A 21,961-nucleotide genomic window follows, 5' to 3' on the forward strand; every position below is an offset into this window, starting at 1 on the left:
CGGATAAGCGCCTTTCTGTGTCACGTGCTCTATGTTTGGTAGGCCGTATGTTACACAACAAATAGATACGTGGTTTGGGTGCAAGGAACCTGCTGGTGATTGCAGACAGTGATCTCATTGAAAGAGACTGCCGCGCGTCCGGATGTTGATGAGAGGATATGGGGCAGATTGTGTCGTTTCTCAACAGTCCACTGCATGTTATTCGTTTCCAATATCTTTGTGGAGTCCCATACACGAAGGAAGAGCTTGCAGGTCATGTTTCTAAGAAGGTGTCTTCAATCGGTAACGGTCCCATTGCAAAAAATGGCAAAGTGAGACACAGACAACAAACATGCGACACGTCTGACCACACTGAAGAAGAAGAGGCGACACAACCTGTTAGTGGATACTTTGTCTTTGACCTGATGTTTCGTTTCTGTTCTGGTTTGGGAGGTGAACTCTTCTACATCACTTTCTTGCCTTTCTGTTGTTGGAACGTTGACTTCTGGCTTATTCGCCGCTGCATATGGTTGTGGGTCGTGACCATGTATGTGGGACAGGCCATGAAAGACATCTTCAAGCGTCCTCGGCCTCCAAAGCCAGTCAAACGTCTAGAAACGTGGTTTGACAATGAATATGGATTTCCGTCTACACACGCTATTGTAGCTGCGTGTATTCCATATGGACTGTGGTATCTGGCTCTCAATCGCTACCAGTTTCCATCAGATGTTGCATTTGTAATAGCTTCTGTGTGGTGTGCTTTGGTTTGTATCAGCCGCTTGTACTTGGGTATTCACACTATTCTTGACATTTTGGCTGGATGTTTCATAGCAGTCTCTCTTCTCTATACGAGTTCTTGGCTAATGGACTCGTTTGATGAGTTTGTATGTACTCATCCGCTTTCGCCAATTGTTGTTGTTTTGGGTGCAGTTTTTCTTATGGTAGTTTACCCAAGGAAGCAACATGTGTGGTGTCCAGCTCGAGGTGATACAGCAAAGATTGTTGGAGTTGGTATTGGAGTTGGTGTTGGTGCTTGGTACATCAATGACATTACTACAGATCCTTATATAGATACACCCTTCCCAGTTAAAATCGAATCAATGACTATAGTGGTGGCAAGCATCCTTCGTTTCATTCTTGGTTGTCTGCTGCTCGTACTTGTTCGGGAGATATTTGAGACTATTTCATTAAAGATTCTCAGTCGTATTTTGCCTAACGATCCATCAGTGTTTTGGAAACATCAAGTTTGGTTGGAGATTCCTGTTCGTCTTGTGACATACTCAGCAGTTGGCTTCGCTGTGCTTTTTCCTGCTCCTATCGTATTTCAATTTCTTGGACATCATTTTGGTATTGACTTGACTGTGACTGCCTTTTGAGTACACAAATACATAATAATTATTGATTTTCTTGATGTTATTGGTGTAAAATGAGTCGTGTTAAGTTAATTAACAGTAGAGTTCAAGAAGAAACAATTGCAAACACTTGCATTTAGACAAGGGCAATGACAGCAATACAGTAACAACAAGCTAAGACAAAACGACCAGAAGATGTCTGCAGTACTAAAACGGGGTAGCGGAAGAGTGACTGCAAGTTGGGGGGGGCTGCATGAAAAGACATGGGAGTACATGGTGAGCTTTCAGTAGGCATTTCCTGTCAGGAAGCGCCTTCTGATGTAGAACTTTTAACTTCAACACTCCTCCTAGGCAACAAAAAGCGCTTGTACGCATCTGTAGTTCTGGTGAACACTGTCATACTGGAGTATGAAAATTCAAATATTTTTCTTTCCAAAATTTCTTTGCAGTTGTTGATCGGCAAGTTGGGGGGAATTGCCCCTCTTCCCGCAGCTCTGCCGCCACAGTAGAATCAGTCTCTAAGAATAAGGGTCATGTGAATGGCACACTTACCTGAATAAGGTACTTGCTTAATTAATTAATTAGCATATTGACAGTCTTCACACAACATACAGTACCAATGCAATAACCCCCATGATGTGCAGAAGTCTCGTGTAGCCAGCCCCTCCCCTTTTCTCTTTTCGACGGAAAATAGAAAGGGGGAGAGGCTGCCTACGTAATAAACATGCTGCAATCTAGGTACATGAGACTTCTGTGTCTTTCTGAACGTCTTCTCTTCCAACCAGTGGGAATAAACAGTTAATTAAAATCCTGGCCATATTCTGAGCCTATATGACTGGTGCAGTGCATTACATGCAACTCTTGTCAATAGTCATAAATTCACGCAGCTAAAATATGTTATGTTGCATCCTGTCTAATCAAATACAGTGATATCTTCTTTTCTCTTTTGACAATATGCAGTTATCAATCTCTCCACCGTTTACATGATCTTCAAACAAATGTATGGACTTTTTCGCTTACTGATGAATGTGCAGCTGTGGTAGATACATTACTCTTGCTGGAACATGTAGAGTGACTCTCTGAAGCCTCTCCAACTGTTTCTCTCTCTGTAAGAGTCAGAACATGTGGAGGAGAAGGAGATCGGCTCTTATCTGAGGAAATTTTTTCCAATACACTGTCCTCACTTGCAATTGAATGAGACCTTGAGATGTTATCTGGTTGTCCACACACAAATTCGTTTTCCCCATCTGCATCTGCGGCTGACGAAACTGTCGGGTTGCAGTCCATTACACTGTCCATCACAGAAGGGAGAGTCGTCTCTTCGGCAGTAACAGAAAGTGTTTTAGACGCCTGAGTATGTGTCAGACTGTCTCTAGTTCTTGACATGCTTGCCAACCTTTTAGCAAGAACATCTTGGCTTTCAAAATATGCTACACCTGCTTCCTCTGTATGCTGGTGAGTTTGTTTTGTTGTGTTGTTGTGTTGTTTCATGCCCTTTCTGTTCTTCAGTTTCGAGTGAATTCCAACCAAAAAGAATACCGTCAGAAATGCAATGCAAATAGAACCAATAACTGCAGCCACTACATAGACAGCAATCACACCAAAATCATTCTTGTTTTTCTCAGCTGGTTTATGCTCCGTCCAAATAAAGTGTTGCCTGAGTTGAGTGATAGGGACTGAAGCTGGAAAACAAACAAAAGTCATTTCAATAAATCAAACCTCGTTTTGTGCATGTCTAAAGCAAGATCATGTTTTTAACAGAATGTCTGGCATTACTAAGTCATAGGGATGTGTTGCACATGCTATTTGAGCATAGCGTTCTATTTGTCAACTGTCTCTATGGCAGCATGTAATACCTTCAGCATTATAATACAACATTAGCAACGTCCTCTCTTGCGAGATCGATACCATGGAGTTACCAAACATATGCAATAACACAATTAGAAAAATTTCGATTATCTACAAAACTCAAAACACATCATTTTGAATCTCTTTCTGTTAGATCTCTCTTTGATTAAGTGTCAGGAACAGCATAATGGTGAAAAAGACAGCTATGAAGAGCTCCGCACAGAAGCACACGTAAACAGTGATCATAAGTACATAGAGTGAAAACCCCATAGTAAGTGAATTGGTACTGTAGATGAGCTTAGTGATTAGATGATCGACGTAGTAAATACGACTTTGTGATCCATACTACGACATATAACTCGGGTTATGATAAATAGTCATTCCTTAATTGAAAAGGTATGCTAAACCTCACACTATCATGGTATGCCCTTCTATGTGAGGCACATACAGTAATCTATATAAAGAAGGGTCAACTTGTGTAAGTCCGAAAATCATGGCCATTTGGAAGAAGCAACTAACATCAGATGCAGTTGAGGTCACCGGTCACAAGTCTTTGTTGTGGTCATGTAGTCCACTCAAGCAACTCTACGGTCATCTTTCATCTTTCAAAGGAGTCAACCTGGAAGCGATTTGCTTCCCAACTCTGCTTGGTAGGATAGTGCAGAAACATATCACGTGCCTATCTGAGGGCTGACCAACACGAGGCTATACCTACCTAACAGAAGGTCATTATGATACTTACCTTCTGTAAACATAACACTGTACACATCTTCCTCCAATAACTGCTGCTCTGTAAACCAACGAATCACCATAAACTCCTGCTTGTTCTCACTGAATTTGTTTGAATTCCTCTCAATCACTGCAATGACTTGTGTAGCAGCAATGTAATGTCCCTCTTCATCCTCAACCAAAATTTGGACCAAAGTCCTTCCAAAAGAAAAAATAAATTCAACTAAAGCGGTGACCACATTACACATCAGTAACAAATTTTCTTACACAAACTAACTGCCTAAAAGTATCTGTAAAATCATGTCAGTGACTCACAACTTGTAACGTAACATGGCATGCAAGCAAAATAATAACAGAAGAAATGCTAAATATCGTTCATACAGCTGACAGTAAGAGATGACCGTTCCATCAACTATAACATTTTATGGCAAGCATAGCAAATGACTACACATGCTTATCTGAACACAGAGTCAAGTCTACATCTACATGCACAAAGTAAAACAAGAAACAGTCAGCAGTAAAAAAGATCAACAGTCAGCAGTAACAAGGATCAACAGTCAGCAGTAAAAAGGATCAACAGTCAGCAGTAAAAAGGATCAACAGTCAGCAGTAAAAAGGATCAACAGTCAGCAGTAAAAAGGATCAACAGTCAGCAGGAAAAGGATCAACAGTCAGCAGTAAAAAGCATCAACAGTCAGCAGCAAAAAGGATCAACAGTCAGCAGTAAAAAGGATCAACAGTCAGCAGTAAAAAGGATCAACAGTCAGCAGGAAAAGGATCAACAGTCAGCAGCAAAAAGGATCAACAGTCAGCAGCAAAAAGGATCAACAGTCAGCAGTAAAAAGGATCAACAGTCAGCGGTAAAAAGGATCAACAGTCAGCGGTAAAAAGGATCAACAGTCAGCAGCAAAAAGGATCCAACAGTCAGCAGTAAAAAGGATCAACAGTCAGCAGCAAAAAGGATCAACAGTCAGCAGCAAAAAGGATCAACAGTCAGCGGTAAAAAGGATCAACAGTCAACGGTAAAAAGGATCAACAGTCAGCGGTAAAAAGGATCAACAGTCAGCAGCAAAAGGATCAACAGTCAGCAGCAAAAGGATCAACAGTCAGCAGTAAAAGGATCAACAGTCAGCAGTAAAAAGGATCAACAGTCAGCAGTAAAAAGGATCAACAGTCAACAGCAAAAAGGATCAACAGTCAGCAGCAAAAAGGATCAACAGTCAGCGGTAAAAAGGATCAACAGTCAGCGGTAAAAAGGACCAACAGTCAGCAGTAAAAAGGATCAACAGTCAGCAGTAAAAGGATCAACAGTCAGCAGCAAAATGAATCAACAGTCAGCAGTAAAATGGATCAACAGTCAGCAGCAAAAGGATCAACAGTCAGCAGTAAAAAGGATCAACAGTCAGCAGTGAAAAGGATCAACAGTCAGCAGTGAAAAGGACCAACAGTCAGCAGTGAAAGGGACCAACAGTCAGCAGTAAAAAGGATCAACAGTCAGCAGTAAAAAGGATCAACAGTCAGGTTAAACGTTAATTAAAACCAACAAACATTGCAGTGTGTGGCCTAATACGAAAAATATGCCCATGTCCAGTTCATTACACAAATACCTTACAAGATGACTTACATGCTGTTTATTTCCCGAGAAAATCTATCTATTGCCTGATGTCTCACTTTGTCCAACCGTCCATACAAAAACTCTTCATGTTGTAGTACAATGACACGAACATTATGAAAACCAGGGGATAAAAATAAAGAAAAGTCGGTAGCGAAATAGGATTCAAATGGTGTACTAAACTCAGAATACGGCATCTCAATCACAAGGTAGACATAGTACTGAGACAACACCCTTTCTGTTATGTGAAATGTCGATGTAGTTGCAATAGACGATACTGTAGACGGAACTACATCCAATACACAATGATCCTCATTATTAATCAGCATACACGAGTGACCTGGAGGGCAAGTCTTTTTCTAGAAAACAGAAACAGAATGTTAAGTTCGTGCACCTCAATTATATTAAAATGTCAACAAACAGTTGATTCAAATATCAACCACTAAAGTTAATCTTGTCAAAGTACTGTTGCCTACGGGACTCTGTTTCAATTTCGGTGCTGGCATATCCCTCCAGATAAGACAAAACCATGTGGGTATTAAACTTCATTAAGCATTTCAAAGCCAAATCTATCCAAACAGGTGAGTTATCCTCACTGATCATAAATAGCTATTAGTTCACACATATCATTGACATACATAAAATCAGGTGCAAGCACAAGAATCACAGTTGCAGGGTAATTGATAGGCTGCAGACTACATCTTTGATCTCGGGTAGACTTTTCATCCACACAGCACAATCTATGTTCATTGAATATAACGACTTACAGTATAAGTTTACAAACACAGCATTTAACGACTTCTTTTCTTTGCCCAATAGTTAGCTAAAACGTTTGTATTACTTTTACCTCAAATTGCATATACTATTGAATATAACGACATAAATGTGCATTGAAAGGCCCAATGAAATCACAATTCGTAAGACCTTAAATAATCTACCGATCTTGTCTCTAGTAAGAGTAACAGCAAATGCTTGATTGATCACTTGTGGGATGAGGTGTCGTGAAACAATATGCAATACTCTCTGCTCGGTAGCAGCCACATGCAGGTCAAACCCCAGTGGGCAACCATCAAATGCCCCACAAGTGAAAAAGAAATCATAGCAGGAGCAACAATATTGAATGCCTACTAATGCAAATCACCTATGACTTCATAGTTCTTAGGTCCATTCCACACCATGATCCACATATAGATAACTATAGATATATGCAACCACAAATCATTCATACTTTGCAGGAGTCTTTCCTTTTCTTGCAGACAAGACAACACTCACCAGCCTTCTAACCAAACAAACAACAAAACCTTCAATGTATGAATGTCAACAAAGAAAAAACAATAAACCTACTGGACTTGGATATTCATCTTCTAAGCATACAGGTAATGTCAATGGACAATCAGCTTGGCTGCATGCTTTCAAACCTCGACGTGCAATTTCCTCTATATCATACAATTGAAGATGATCATTCTCATTATGCTACACTTGTATGCATGCTCCCTACCCAAGTGCAATCCCTTTACAGCATACAATAAAGATGGTCATTCTCATTATGCTAGACTTGTCTGCCCACTACGTAAATTAGAATGCTATCGCAAATTTGATAATCATGGTCATTATATTGGCAAACTGAAAGAAACCTGTGGATACTATTGGCAAACTGAAAGAAACCTGTGGATGACTGCAGACTTAGAGTGAAAGTGTTGCATTTCCAAGAATCATACTTAGAATACCTATATACTAAGTAGTTAACTATTTTAGTTATGAAACAAAAATATAGAGTACAGTGTACAGTCATGCCTGCTATTCAAAGATCTACTTCTCTTGTTTCAAATTCTATTTGAGTTATTAATTAAATAATTGAAAAAGCACTCAAGGTGCAAATAGATAAATAGATAAGTGTACAGTTAGTTGAGCAACAATTAAATAATAAGTCACAACAAAAACCTTTCCTCTCACTTCCATCTTATTCATTACAAACATAAACCAACACATTTATGGAAGTCAGATTTAGTGAGTTGTTGTGTCATCAAGCCATTTTATATGACCACAAATAATACATCCATTAACTGTTACCACTAAAACTATTCCTTGATACAAAATTACAAATCAGCCACGTTGCTACAAACAACATGTAAACACAAATGCAGCCAACAAAAATCAAATAATACATTAGCACATTAATTGAGTTATGTTACTTGAACAGAGCTATCCAAACACACCAAACAATTAAAATGGGCCACCAGAACAATGATCTTTAGAGCCATACAATTTGCCTGCCAACACATTACTTGGCATAGCATATACATCTCACACACGACTACAATTTAGTGTATAAAATTTACTGACTAATCTCTGTATTCTTGTAACCTGCCATACAACGACTAAACACTTCTTGTTAATTGCTTAATTTCTACAGTATATCTCCTGATAAACATGTCTGCAAAGTCAGTTGCAAAATAGTAGTTACAATTAGCTACAGCAAAGTAGACAAGAAAAACAGGAATCACATTACGCTTGTTAGATAAGCTGGCCAAAAGCCTCATATAACTAGCCATTGTAATGGAAATTACTACTACTAGGAAGTATTAGCTGCCTCTACTTCAGCCCTTGTTTAATTAATGAGAAACCAACTGATACCTTACCTGGACATACTAGACAGCACTCCCCTTTAACAACTTGAGGGTTGCCATCAGTGCAATTCAGAACAGGACATTTAGGACTACAGTCTTTTCGACCATTCTCCAAGCACTCACAATGCCTGCATTTACTCTTTCCCTGCCATTTGTCACCAATGTTGTATGTCTTGCCATTGTAAGTACATTTGTCTTCCAAAAGTGTCTCTACCTCAGGACACTGATAACAGCAAGAATCCTCCAGTCTAAAGGGATTAGGACACCTGATGAGAGGACAGACATGTACTTCATGTGCTGAGCAAAATACTTTGGCGTCCTTGCATACACACTCAATACAAGTGTCATTCCAATACCAATGTTCATTGTGCCTTCGTGTGACTTGCCCAAGCAAAGGATCATCTGTACAACTGCGTCGACCAGGATGCACAACACAAGCAGGGCAACATTCACCCGGCACTTTCTCTTGGTTGGCACATGGTACATAATCACATTGAGACATCCGACATGTTGTGACACCATTATTACAACTGCAGTATGTGCAGTCACTCACTGACCAGGTTGTTCCACTCCTGAATGTCTGACCTCCATCAGTCTTGCAATCAAGACCTGATGACTTCGAATTCAAAGTTCCATTCAAGCAAACAGGACAACATTGGCCATCAGGTATATAAGAATTCACACAACTTTGTTGTCTTTTGCAACGAATATCTGAGCATGTCTCAAGGCCTTGCATACATGTGCAGTGTCTACACAGAGTTGGCCGCCATGACGTTGATCCATGATGCCATGTACCATCACTATGGACACAGTGCAATTCATCTATAAGACACAAATCTGTGCAATGGTAAACATGATCCATTTGTGAACTATTGCATACCCTTCTGACATTCATAAGTCGGACAGCATCCTCCTGGTGTTCCACTCCCTTTTAAAATCAATCGTGGAAAAAACTTCTCAGGGCATTTCACTTCACATGGTTTACATACACAATATCCCGGATCAGGACAGCAACTCTTAGAACTTCGTGTTTCTGTAACTCTTTCTGAATCAGGAGGACATGTGATAGCTGAAGGACAAGGAAGGTGTCGCGGGCAACTAGGTCGTGTGTCTCTTACACAATCATAAACATCACAACACAAACTAGGTGAAATTCCATTGCCTCTTCTCATGCGCACTCGTTTTATCCCAGCATACCCACAATGAAGTGGTGGCTTTTTGCAAGTCTGAGAACAGTAACATGTCCTTCGCTTTTCACAACAGTTACTTTGCTCCAAGCCTGTTGAGTGTTGATTTTTAAATGAGTCAGATGGACAAGAAGATGAAAAGTTCATACATTTAATGTTACTACAGGCAGCAGTTTCTATTGAACAAAAAAGAAGTTTGATAATCCAAAGTGACACACTAGCAGAGCACACACATGCACACACACACACACACACACACACACGCATGCACACACACACACACACACGCATGCACACACACACACACACACACACACACACACACACACACACACACACACACACACACACACACACACACACACACACACAAACTAAAGTAAAGTCCTGCAAACGCCAACAAGCAGGAAAGTAATAAATACAGAAACACATTTAGTACAATAGAAACAACTACTGTGCATATCAAGGTACTGTACCAGCTGGCTTGTCTTTACGTTCGTTTGTGTTACGTTTTTCAAATGTGTAAAAGTGATAAGTTCTTAATACTACTATACTGGTCATATCCTTAACATACAACAGCACCTGCAGAGAGCATAATACAGCTATCCTACAAAAATAAACAGACACATAAAACAGACACATAAAACAGAAACATAAAACAGACACAATGACATGATCATGCATTAAACATTGTGAGCAAGAATACTAAATATTGCCCTCAAAATATAATGATGACATAGTAATGTCTACCACACAATAAAGCAACAAACACCCAAAGGCATATTTTAAGTCCAATCTTGTAGTTAATTAAGCAACACTCAAAATACACATTTTGGTGTATATTGTTCTTAGAATTCAGAAACAATTACCGCGCCCAAGAAAGAGAGCTGATTTGACCAACCTCCCAAAAGACTGGACCCATAGATCTATGCTGCGTCCGCTCTTAGAAATTGATTGAACTAACATAAATAAACACTAAGACGTCTAATACTTTTTCATCTAGATGTAGTATATAATCAACCCTATAATGTTTGATTTTCTGTCTTCATTCTCTTCTTCTTCTTCATCTTCCACGATCTCTTCCTTATCTGTCAGCCCTGTGTGTTCATTCTTCTGCTTGTTCAAACCTAATCCTGTACGCACTGATGAGACACTCCACATTCCCTGGCGACTTTCATTTTGTTTCCGCCGAGCTCATCGTACAGTACTGCTAGCTTTTTCAATTGTGTATGATCTTCTGCCACACTGCGAAGATCAATTCTCAATACCCTCTGGCTGTTCAACTTTCTCTTTTCTAGCTGGGCTTCAGGAAAGCTGTATTCTCTATGTCAACGAATCGAATTACAGTGCATGTACAGTAGAATTACCGTGCATGTGTAGTTGCTCCCTCGCCATTACCGGCAGTCCCTCGCACTATACCAGCAGGCCGGTATTGTTACCAGAGTCCGACAAGCAAGTTTCTGGTAATACTTGCTTATACCAACATGCAGCTAAATGCACGGAAATACGGTAATGAGCACCAACAAACAGATTATCTAGGTTAACTACTGTAGACCAAGAAATTTTCGGTAGCGTAAAAATTTCAGTACCTCCTGAATATTCCATTTCGGTAGCAATCAATTTTCAGTACATCAAAGTCGTCAAATGCTTGAAACTCCTGTGTGGATGCACAGAATATCTCTAGAGTACCTAGTATTTGACAGCAAGTAGATATTACGCAATTATGCTCAGCACAGCTAGTGTGTACAGCACAGCCGGTGTGTACAGCACAGCCGGTGTGTACAGCACAGCAGTTCCTGTACTACTAGTAGTAGATAATTGCAGACATCACAAGTTTGACGTTACTAGTAGGGGTGAGTATGAGTGTGCATGCTACTATGTATTACACGCGTGTCTTGTTGAATTGCCCAGCTCTAGCCAGTGTGCGGGATGACAAGCCTTCTGAAATGGCTAAGGAAAGCAAATCCAACTCTAAGAGGTGAGTTACCAACACCAAGAACTGCTGGTCTTCCAGACCCCAATGTTGAAGAGACGGAGACTGACGCGGCAGCATGTGCCTCAGCAAATGCAGAGACTGATGCTTCTATGTGTGAGACTGCCGCAAACAAGAGCAAAAGAATTCGTTTACAGTATCGGCAATACAGCTCTGAAATGTGTGCAAGTATGGCGAGGTATGCTGACTTGCATAGGCTGCAAGCAGCCTCGAGGCACTTTTCATCTAAGTTAGGGCATAAAGTCCAATATACGACAATACCATGCTCCCGGACATTGCTGCTGGCTCCTTACACAAAATTTAGGTAGAGATTTATTTTCAGTACCTCATAAGTCATACCGAAATTACCGAAAATAAATTGCCACCAAAAATTTCTTGGTTTACAGTACTACATACAGCTCACAACAAAAACAGAACAGTTTCAGATTATCTCCAACTCTAATACTAATAGCACTAATAGCATGGTAACTAATTGTTGCAAAATTGGGATGCATAAAACATTATCACACCGTGGTGAGTTGTGGTTGTATCCTCTTGCCATGTTATAGTCCTGGTAATCAATCAAACTAAACCAACCCTGACATTCTAGTTTGTATAGATTAGAAAAAGTAATTACCCCATACCCCTAGGATTCTAGTTTTAATGCCACAATAATTAATTAAGGAAGAAATATCTCCAACATTTGCCTATATTGTTTAATAACTATGACTAAACAATAGCTGGTCACCTTGCTAGCAACAATAACTCCTACTGCATAGACAAAACAACAGAAGAATCCAGCTAATTACAATAAATATTCTATAACTAAAATTTCACTCTGCTCGTTTGATATAGATACATCAAGCAATCTCTGGTAACCAGTGACAGCACCAAAGTAATAGACTTGTTAATTGAAATATCAAAGGTGCGTTCGATTGACCTCTTCCAGAAGAGACGGGAAGATTTCGAAAGACACTTTGGAAGAAGTAAAAGCTAGAGGCTGGAAGAGTCTTCCAAAAGACGACAGTGATCAATCAAATGCATCATCACAATGCACCCTTCCTCCTATTCTAAAAGAAGGCAATCGAATGCATCCCAATTTACCAACATTACAAGTGCACACATGGAACAGACATCCAGAAAGATGCCATAAGTTGGAAACAAGCAACGTATGACAAACTACTCCTAGATGTGTAGTATCCTACAGACCCTCATCTTCCCCTGACTCTGATGTGGCATATCATTTTTGTACCAGAAAAACAACCTCAGGGGTAAAGGGGGTGGCTGACCTAATGCACTCTAAATTACCACTAAAACCACATATTTATGTAGCTGCATGCCCATGTACATTACAGTCCACTCCACTGCAACTTGAATTCCTAGCAAACATTTTTCAACTGCTCTCATAGCCAGAACACCTGCTACCTCTAACTTCCTACAGCATTGTAATTACGTAATTATCGACAAGCAGATCAACAAGTCATATTCCTGAACACTAACTCCTCAAATAGCCCTTCTTCTCCATCCAATTAGCAGCCATACTAATTACAGAGCACTAAAATTGCTATTTTCACACAGCAAGGAAGGAAAAACAACATGACACGACTCACCTTGCATATCTAGATCCTATCTCTCTGAGGCTACCGATCATAGTTTGTATGCAGACCACAGGAATGCAAGCAATCAGTAGTTTGCAGCCAACTATTAGTATGATGTCCATGATGTAGCTAATACGTATGTAGTAAACATTAGCTCGCAACACTAGCAAGGATTCGTCGCGTCACGCTGAACTGTCATATAATGGACTGATACACAGACATACACCATTTGGCACCTACAACACATCACCTTGTCTGTCGCAATTTAGTAAGCTGCACGCGTCCGCACTAAATTTGTACTCTACTAGACAGTACAATGTAGCACTAACCACAGGCGACTTACTTGTTCGGTTGATGCAATCTCTTTCCGTTGCATACTTAAATGGACTGACACAGTCCTGCCTTTCTCTACACTTGCACGAACCGGAGAGTGAGTCAACGTCACATCCTTTGTAGATACGTTGCGGCGAGCAGGCAAGATCTGCAGACAGACAGACAAGGCGTCAATTCGAATGCATTTGCATGGTCAACACGTCATCTGGTTGCGATAGCCAGACAAACGAGGCATACCTTTACAAATAACCTTGCTGCCTTGGCTCACACATTGCTGACCGCTGCGACACGGCTGAGCAAGACACGCGTCAAACTGCGCAGTCACGCGACCTACACAACACAAGCGCGACGTGCACCTTGCTGATTCACAAGTAAACAAGTTTGACCGTCTTACGTCGACACACACCAATTGTCGAGTTGTAGCTGTGAGGCACACACTCGAGATGAGGATGACAGTGCACGCGCATGCTGCGATAATCCCCGCACTGCTCGCCTTCGTTGATTGGACACAACTTGCAACAATTGCAGGCATCGGCGACGCGGTCATCTGACAGTAAACCGCTACATTGTTGCTGAGGACACATGACCTTGTTGCACGGCCCGCATAATATGCCGTTCATGCCAAAAACACGAAAAGATAAAAGGAGGAGAAAAGTGAGACAGAGAGTCGGTCTGCACGCGTACGCCATCACCAACGGAAGACTGACTGATTGGTAAGTTGCGGGGGAGTGACGGTACAAGGATGATTGACACAAGAGAATTACATTAGAATGCAAACTGCACCATATGGTAGTCTATTGGATTCTGTATCATTTACCTTTTAGTAAGCAATGGTAGATCAAAAGTGACGGTGCAGCCCTAGTGTAGCCGTAGGGCAGACATTGTAATTACAATGGCTTGTTAGTTGCAACGATTACATATGTTGTGTTCCTAGTTTCAACAGCAAAATGCTCTTGTGGCTTGTGTTGTGTATAGATTACATGTGTCCTTGTATTTCCTTCTTACTAGCAGATTCTAGTCTAAAAACTTGTCATTTCCATCAAAGTATTTCCCCGAACATGTAGAACTACACTCTATGTATGCCTAGATGCCTTTGTGCATGGACACTAAAGTGCTTTCTATTCAATTGCTGTTCTACAGATTCGCTTGTATTAGACTACACGCATAGACTGCTCTCGCGTGGACTATAGATTTGACCAAATCTAGTAAGCAGGACTGTAGAGTCATAGCTTTGAAAACGACAAAAATGTATGCAGTCTAGCGTTTGACCACAACTGCAAATCTTCCTCCACTTTGCTGTCGGTCTTGGCTTTCAATTGTTTAGATTGTGGAAAGATTTATTAAACAATTGAATTGCAAACATACATGCAGTGCATCAATTAAAGCAAACTAATGAAGCAGAGACTACTAAAGCATCTGTGCATCCATCCGCTTGCTGTTCCTAGCAACTAAACTTACATGTAATATAATATCTGATGAAGTGATGTAAAATGACGTCGCATTATTGGTGTTGCTGTGGAGAGTCTTGCTTTAAAAACACTAGCTGTTGAGTAAAAAGCCAACAATGCAAAATTACAGTAACAATAACTGATGATTTAGGCAAGGCAATAAAATAACTGCTGTGCAGCAGTGTGAATGAAGATTAGAATCTAAATCATCAGTTATTGTTACTGTAATTTTTGCATTATTGACTGATCTAGTTGCTGCTGTTGACTTTGCTGTTGCAACTGTTGTTGTTGTTGTTGCTGTTGTTGTGTAGCAGCATGACTCATCCATTTTAGCACTTTGTCCGTCTTTCTGTTGCAATACAACTGCAAGAGTTCAAACACTCGACCTACTACAGACTTGCAGTAGATCGATCTGTAGTGTCTGTTGGAGTTACTATACTGTTCTGCCTAGAATTTCACAAGCCAAAGATCCTAAGCAAGACGTCGACATCTTAGATAGCCATGCAGTGACTTTCTGTCACTTTATGTTCAACAATCTACAGTGCATGAATGCCTTCCTGCTCCACGTTTCAGTAACATTCCCTTGCTGTACATCCAGGTTTCTAATAAGATTTATGCAATCATTTGGTTTCTTTTGCTACATCTGCTGGAGCAGTACGCATTAGGGTTAGTACACTGTAGAACACTACTGCCTATAAATTTGGAACATGAGCAATTCACAAACAAACATTTCAATTATATTAGTTATAGTTGCAGAACTAATGCAATATGACCTTCTCCAGAGACGGCTCCGATCTTCTCTTTATTCATGATTGCAAGCACGACTGCCCTACTAGAGATTCAAATCTAAACCAAAAAAAGACAATAGCTATACAATACTTAGATGTAGCTAGACAATACTCAATCAGTCACCTTTTAGTCTAGCTTAATTAAATTAGATGTCCAATTTTAAATACATCTCAGAAAAACAATAGCTAGAAATACACACTCAAACGATTCTTACGCTTATCCGGGCGCCTTAAGCCTTGGCACTGCCCGTATGTCACAATTGCCCGTATTTAAGTTAATTAACCCAAACACCACATTATTTCGACTTTAGTTAGAATTCTAACATATGACGACGAATCATTGGCCAACGATTTCGCAACATCGATCGCCTAGTTTGAGAGTTAGCTCAAGCACTCGTATAGTCTATAGTCTAGAGTACAGTGTTAAGTTCCACCTGATTTGCAAGCACGTGCTGAGGATGAGACAATGACTCTATTATGACGCACTAATAGGTGTGACGAAAGAATACTTCCAAGAATCATGTGACCATAAGTCCCGACTGGTGTGCCGAATGTGGAGGAAGTCTCTTCAACTCCCTGCTTCTAGAGCTCTCTTTGCTCAAAGAAGACGTCATGTATGTCGTATGCTTGGCGTGCCGTTTTCTAAAGGCCAAGTAAGTTCATCTTTTCGTTTTCTAGTACTTTTACTTTCCGTTTGCTTTTCTCTCAACATGATTTGCTGCTGTTTGTTAGGGGAAGCATGGAACAGAGCATGGTCCTACACTGTTAAGAAGTTCAAGGCTACTGGAACGTCTTCAAAAGATTGGTAACTTCAACGTGTTGCGTCACGCACACTGAAAGTCCCCCGAATGGGATGGAGGGATTCACTGGACTGGATTACAGCACTGGATTAATGGACTACTGGAATACTGGACTCCAAAACCTTTTCAGTCGCTTCGTTTCTGCAATGTCCGCTGCGAAGAATCAAAGCACCCACTCCATAGGATCTACGAATCTACCATACGATCTACAGATCTACCATACGATCTACGGATCTACCATTAGGATCTATCTATCACATGCAGTGTACGTAAGTGTCCGTTGATCTCAAATGTCCGCCGACGAAGACGGACTTCACATTCAACCTAACTGAGTAAACATGAACATCTGGATCACCTAAAACAACCCTGGCGTAGCAATCAAAGGATCTCTGTCATACGTACAGGTAGGATTCTATGTGGTGGCGTGCTGCCGTTGAGCCGTCGACCACAGGTTGTACGTACACGATAGATTTGATTTGTCACTACTACAAGTGTTGGTGACTTGACGTGTCATGCGTTCTTGCATGGGAATATCATTGTGCGCCTGTACCGAGAGTGAGCGAGGTTGGTGCCCGCATGCTACTGCGCTGGCGCATTTACTCAAGCAAATCCGCATGCCGTGTACAGTCCATGTGCATTACATGTACACTGGTATAGAATTTTCTTTGCAGCGGACATGGCAAAAACGCAGAGGTGTTATTGGGGTGCGTATTGAAGTCCGGTAGTCCAAGTCCAGTGAATCCAGACCCCTAGGAATGTAGTTGGGTGTGTGAACTGAAGCTAACAATGGTGGATTGTGGTTTTTATTGTGGGTAACAGTTTGGTCAAGAAATAGCTAGCGGACATTACATATGAGTATGTATTGAGGAAGGAAGATATGGGTGATATCTTCTCAATAGGAACATACCCACAAATATACTGAGAAGGAAGATGGTAGCAGCCCTGCATGGAAATAAAGATTGACTAACAAATCAGCGACATATGACTTCAGCTTGATGTCACTAATACTGAAGTACTTTGTTCAGACGGGTTTTCTCATTCTGCTTGCTTTCTCAGACTGAACTGGTTCTGTTTTTTCACTGCAAAGTATCCTGTTCTGTGGTCGGTTTGAAAAATGGCTAATGATTTTGCGTGAGAGTCAGCCAAGCGTAGTGGTGTGTACTCTGGTATCTGTAGCTGTATCTGGGACTCAGCCTCTTCTGTTGTCAGCAATCCACAAAACCTCTATGATGAGACATGGGAGGAGTTGTTTACGGATGCTGTGACAAGACAACAAAGCAAGCATGACTTCTCTCTGCTACAGTATCTAATAAAATGCGCTACCAGTTGGGTGTATGGAGGGTGGGGCATAGGTGTGTGTTGGGCATAGGTGTGTGTGGGGTGGAGGGTGGGGCATAGGTGTTTGGGGTGGGGCATAGGTGTTTGGGGTGGGGTGTAGGTGTGTAAGTGGGTGCATGTGTGTGTGTGTGGGTTGGTGTGTGGGTGCATGTGTGTGTGGGTGCTCACTTGTGCATGCTCACATAATTGTCTTTCTCAATTCAGGAGTATAAATGAGTATGTGCTCTTTGACTGTGGTGAGTGCGTTATGAGGTGGAAAGCCCTCTGACTGTGACATGTTTATCAGTCACTGAGGTTTCAGGTGGAAAGTATGTTGCCACATCACACCTGATGTTGCAGTCAGTGTTTGTAGAATATATGGCCAGGAGTTTGCTCAGCATGGCCCAAAAATGCTGCTTAGCCCACAAAAAACCCACGCAGTCATTAGGCTGGGGATGGTGACCCTCTAGCAAGGCAACTCCAAGTACTTGTACTCTTTCTAATGTGCTACTGCTTTTGCACACCCTAGACCAGATCTTTAATCATATTTTAACAATACTGGAAAGAAGAATGAAAGTGAGACTGAGAGAAAACCTTAATAAGATTTAGTGTTTGTCCTCATACTTGGCTCTTCCATTGCTTCCTGTAATTATCAAAGTTCACATGTTGTGTATCCCTCTTTTCCAATGCACATCTTGACCTAGACTGAACAGGCCTACAGGCTTACTTGACCATGCCAGTGTACCAAACCACATCATAACAAGCATGGAAATCTTTAGTGCTGTCTACTTGTACTTGTAAGACAATCTGTCTAGCAGAACACTTGACAAGCAGTTAACAGCAGCAAAGTAAATAAGAAGCCCTAAATTCTAGTGTTAGCACAGTGATGACTGTCTTGAACAAATAGTGTCTGTGTGGTTCAACTAAAAGACTCCCATGATAATACATGTAGATGAGCTATTGCTCACAAGTCTAAACTTTGAGGTTGGATGCTGTTTTGGACCTTCTGTCTAAACAAGGAGGAGAAGAATTTGGTCACCATCTTACCTGTTGAGGTTTCAAAGTGATGAGTGTCAGTGCAACACAATCTGTCTAGTATATAAATACAACATATAACGAGATGCTAATCCCTTGGGAAAGTACTGCTATTTTTACAAAAGCAAGTTTACTCTGTAATTTTCTTTCTTCTGTCTTGGTATGACACTAACGTTCATGTCTGATACAAGTGTGGTGTGTGTGGAAAAATTACATAATTACAATGAGCCATGGCCCAGTACATGGTCTATACTAGGGTGTATAGAATGCAGTATGTAGCTAAAAGCTTCTTCTATGTGATTGCCATGATGAGCCTCAACTTTTGTTCATCAAATATATATATTGTATTGTCATCGTGAGAACATAGCAACTTTTAAGGCAGCTCTTGCACAATATGTGACCATGTGGATGCAGCCAATTAAATTTGGAAAATATACAAACACATGTCACCTGCCATTTGCTCAATATCAATGGGATTATCAATAGGATAGTTTGGGCAACTTATGGGCAGGGTCACTACAAATTATGAGTAGAAGCCAGGCAGTGACGTGTAGTAGTTGTTAAGTACAGTAGTTGTTGTGTCTGAGTGCTAACTGTGCAGCCAGGAGACATTAACTCTATCATAACAGCTGTAGAAAAGACATTTCAAGTAACTGGAAAGAACGGGTATAAAGAGCGGGTATCTGAAGAGGCATAGGTACACATATGAGGCAAAGAAAGGGAGATAAATGAGACAGTCAGGCAATGATCGAAGATCAGTAGAGGGTGTGTCGTCATTAGTAGCTAATATATTGCGATGAACCATCAAAAGCTTGAGTAAGATGGCTGTATATGCCTGCCTGCCTTCTAACTGCTAAATTTAGCAGTTTTTGGTTTTGTCCAGTAGCGTAGTGAATGTTCTCAATGATCATTGTTGGTATGTACAGGTACCACTCTCATTGATGATGGTGATGTAGTTCCTGACAGTACACTCTCAGCTCAATCGACCGACAGTTTGGTTCAGCGTGAGAGAGTGGCAGTGAAAAATACAAGAGAGGTGTCCAATCTTTGTCAAATGTTGGCCAAGCGTGTAGCAGGTATTGCAGAACAAGGTGATTTCTGTCTTACTATTGGTGGAGATCACAGGTGGAAAATACACATTGTACCAAATTTGGTGGTTTGTTGTTCAGTCGTCTTGTCGCTTTCGTTTTGTGCGTTTATACTTAAATTCTAGCATATCTTGTGGCTCAATTGCTGGACAGGCAGCTGTAAGAAATAATCTGGCTGTTGTGTGGGTTGATGCTCATCCAGATATCAACACAGCAGAAACCACCCCATCAGGAAATCTCCACGGAATGGTTGCTTCTCTTCTTTTACAGCATATAAGTGTGAGTAAATGTAGTTGTCGACATGTTGGTCCTTTTGATTTGTATTGTGTGTGTTGCCTGTTGAGTAGCCTGTTAGGACAAGAGACTTTGAGTGGTGCTATCCAGTCATTTCACCTGACAAAATCGTTTACATTGGTTTGAGGGAAGTGGATCCTGCTGAGAGGTAAAAATTTTGGTGACTGACTCACAGTATACGTATTAGTGCCTTGTTGATTAGACAAATAATTGAACTGTTGAAAATCAAGACATTCACTATGGCTCATATTGATCGGTTGGGTATCGCAAGGGTAATGGAAGAAGCACTGGACCACATTGATCCAAAGTATGAGCTTGCATTTTGAGCGTTTGAGTTACAAATTAGTAATTGAACAACATAATCAAATTACTGCACAAGCACCCAAGCATGCAGACATTGTTTTATCACCATCATATACTGAATGAGCATTTTAATTTTACACAAGTGACTTTCATGACTCACACATGCACATATAGCTACACGGATAGCAGGAATTGTAACCATATGATAATATTACTATTTAGAGGTGATAGCAACTTCCACATGAGCTACGACGTCGATTGTCTCGACCCATACTATGTACCAAGCACAGGAACTGCAGGTTAGTGCATTCGGCATACTGTACCATATGTTGAAACCGTCTGTCTAATAGAAGGTGTTAAACTTGCTTTTCAGTTGATGGTGGTCTGAGCCTTCGTGAAGGGCTCTATGTGTGTGAGTCTGTCAGCCAGACTAATCGGTTGGTCAGTATGGACCTAGTTGAAATCAACCCAACCATTGGCACTGTCGAAGACGTATCGAGAACAGTAGAGACGGCAATGCAGGTGATCTGTTCCACTCTGACTGGTGACAGAACGGCGATCTATGCAAGATTTGGTGATCTACCAGTAAATGTTGAACAGGACTCTGCTACTGCGTCACTGGGCTAATACATAGCTACAGTAGGTAGCATTCCAGAGGCAATAGTTTACACTACATAGTTAATGACGAAAAGCGGATGCAATTACCAAGAACACTGAAAATCAAACTTTACAGAATAGAGTATTGTATACACAATACAGAATGTATACAAATATATAAAAATGGTGAGCATTGTGCTGGTATATAATGTGAACAACGTTGCTCATGTCGCAGATGGTTGGCAAAAGCCATCATCATAAGCCTGTGTACAACAGTATCACTCACCATGACCTACGTGCTCATAGACATGCACCCAACCAGGTCTGTAAATGTCCGCAAGTCACAAACATATCCACTTAATTAGCGCATTTTAGCCATATTACACGTATATAGGTATATATGCATGTTATATGGGTAAACAGTCAAAATTTCACATTGTGCCTGTGAACTGGATGGAAGCATCTGGTAGACAGAAATGCCCAAATTTTCGGAAGTCTGAGGAGTGTGTATGTGCATGTGTGCCCTTGCACGTTCACACAAACAGCAAGGACACCAGTTGGTTTATCTTGCAGCCAATTACATAGGAAAACATGAGAACAAAACAGCAGAGATGAAGTCATTTTCAATAGGTTATACATGTACCCACATGAAAGTGTCACTCGTTGATACTACCATAGATGACCCCACCTCCAGTGGTGCGTCAGGATCAAGGCTAAAAGTATGGGATACGGCTTTTCTAAAAACTTGACATTTAAAGTTATCAATTGGCGGATGTGGTTGCTGCAGTATAGAGCTTCAAAACAACCACCGCCACTACCTACAATACAAAAAAACCTATTCTATGATGCAGTGTCGTCTGAGTCAAAACCTTCAACAATTGTGGCCAACAGGCGTGGGCATGTGTGCAAGGTAAATAATGTCAGCATTTCTACAGTTGCAAATCTTGCAAACAGTCACTGTGGAAAGCACCAATTAGATGACTAAAACGTGTGAAAATCTTAGAGACTTGGCCAAAGTCGGGCTTACTGGAGCACTGGGGTACATGTAATCAAG

At 40.9% G+C, this 21,961-nt stretch overlaps 3 protein-coding genes across 3 annotated transcripts; 2 read left to right on the forward strand and 1 right to left on the reverse strand.

Annotated features, from left to right (window-relative positions):
* Positions 1-47: 47 nt before the first annotated feature.
* LOC134180001 (sphingosine-1-phosphate phosphatase 2-like) lies at positions 48-1,517 on the forward strand. The gene has a single exon (XM_062647053.1). It carries the CDS (start codon positions 159-161, stop codon positions 1,353-1,355), a length of 1,197 nt encoding a protein of 398 aa, XP_062503037.1. The 5' UTR covers positions 48-158; the 3' UTR covers positions 1,356-1,517.
* A 566-nt stretch (positions 1,518-2,083) lies between these two features.
* Positions 2,084-15,702, reverse strand: LOC134179784 (cysteine-rich motor neuron 1 protein-like). The gene is made up of 12 exons (XM_062646741.1): positions 15,598-15,702; positions 15,459-15,531; positions 13,632-15,377; positions 13,475-13,567; positions 13,248-13,385; positions 9,028-9,510; positions 8,160-8,969; positions 6,865-6,956; positions 6,749-6,799; positions 5,533-5,879; positions 3,922-4,106; positions 2,084-3,013 (listed from the first exon to the last, which is right to left on the reverse strand). Exons 3-12 carry the CDS (start codon positions 13,924-13,926, stop codon positions 2,322-2,324), a joined length of 3,186 nt encoding a protein of 1,061 aa, XP_062502725.1. The 5' UTR covers positions 13,927-15,377; positions 15,459-15,531; positions 15,598-15,702; the 3' UTR covers positions 2,084-2,321.
* A 303-nt stretch (positions 15,703-16,005) lies between these two features.
* LOC134179364 (arginase-1-like) lies at positions 16,006-21,116 on the forward strand. The gene is made up of 8 exons (XM_062646235.1): positions 16,006-16,126; positions 16,206-16,278; positions 19,552-19,750; positions 19,839-19,992; positions 20,061-20,155; positions 20,210-20,314; positions 20,533-20,609; positions 20,684-21,116. The coding sequence occupies exons 1-8, from the start codon at positions 16,025-16,027 to the stop codon at positions 20,935-20,937; spliced, it is 1,059 nt and encodes a 352-aa protein (XP_062502219.1). The 5' UTR covers positions 16,006-16,024; the 3' UTR covers positions 20,938-21,116.
* The last annotated feature ends 845 nt before the right edge of the window (positions 21,117-21,961 follow it).

Source organism: Corticium candelabrum, chromosome 5 (assembly GCF_963422355.1).
Source record: "Corticium candelabrum chromosome 5, ooCorCand1.1, whole genome shotgun sequence".
In the NCBI taxonomy this organism is placed as follows: domain Eukaryota; kingdom Metazoa; phylum Porifera; class Homoscleromorpha; order Homosclerophorida; family Plakinidae; genus Corticium; species Corticium candelabrum.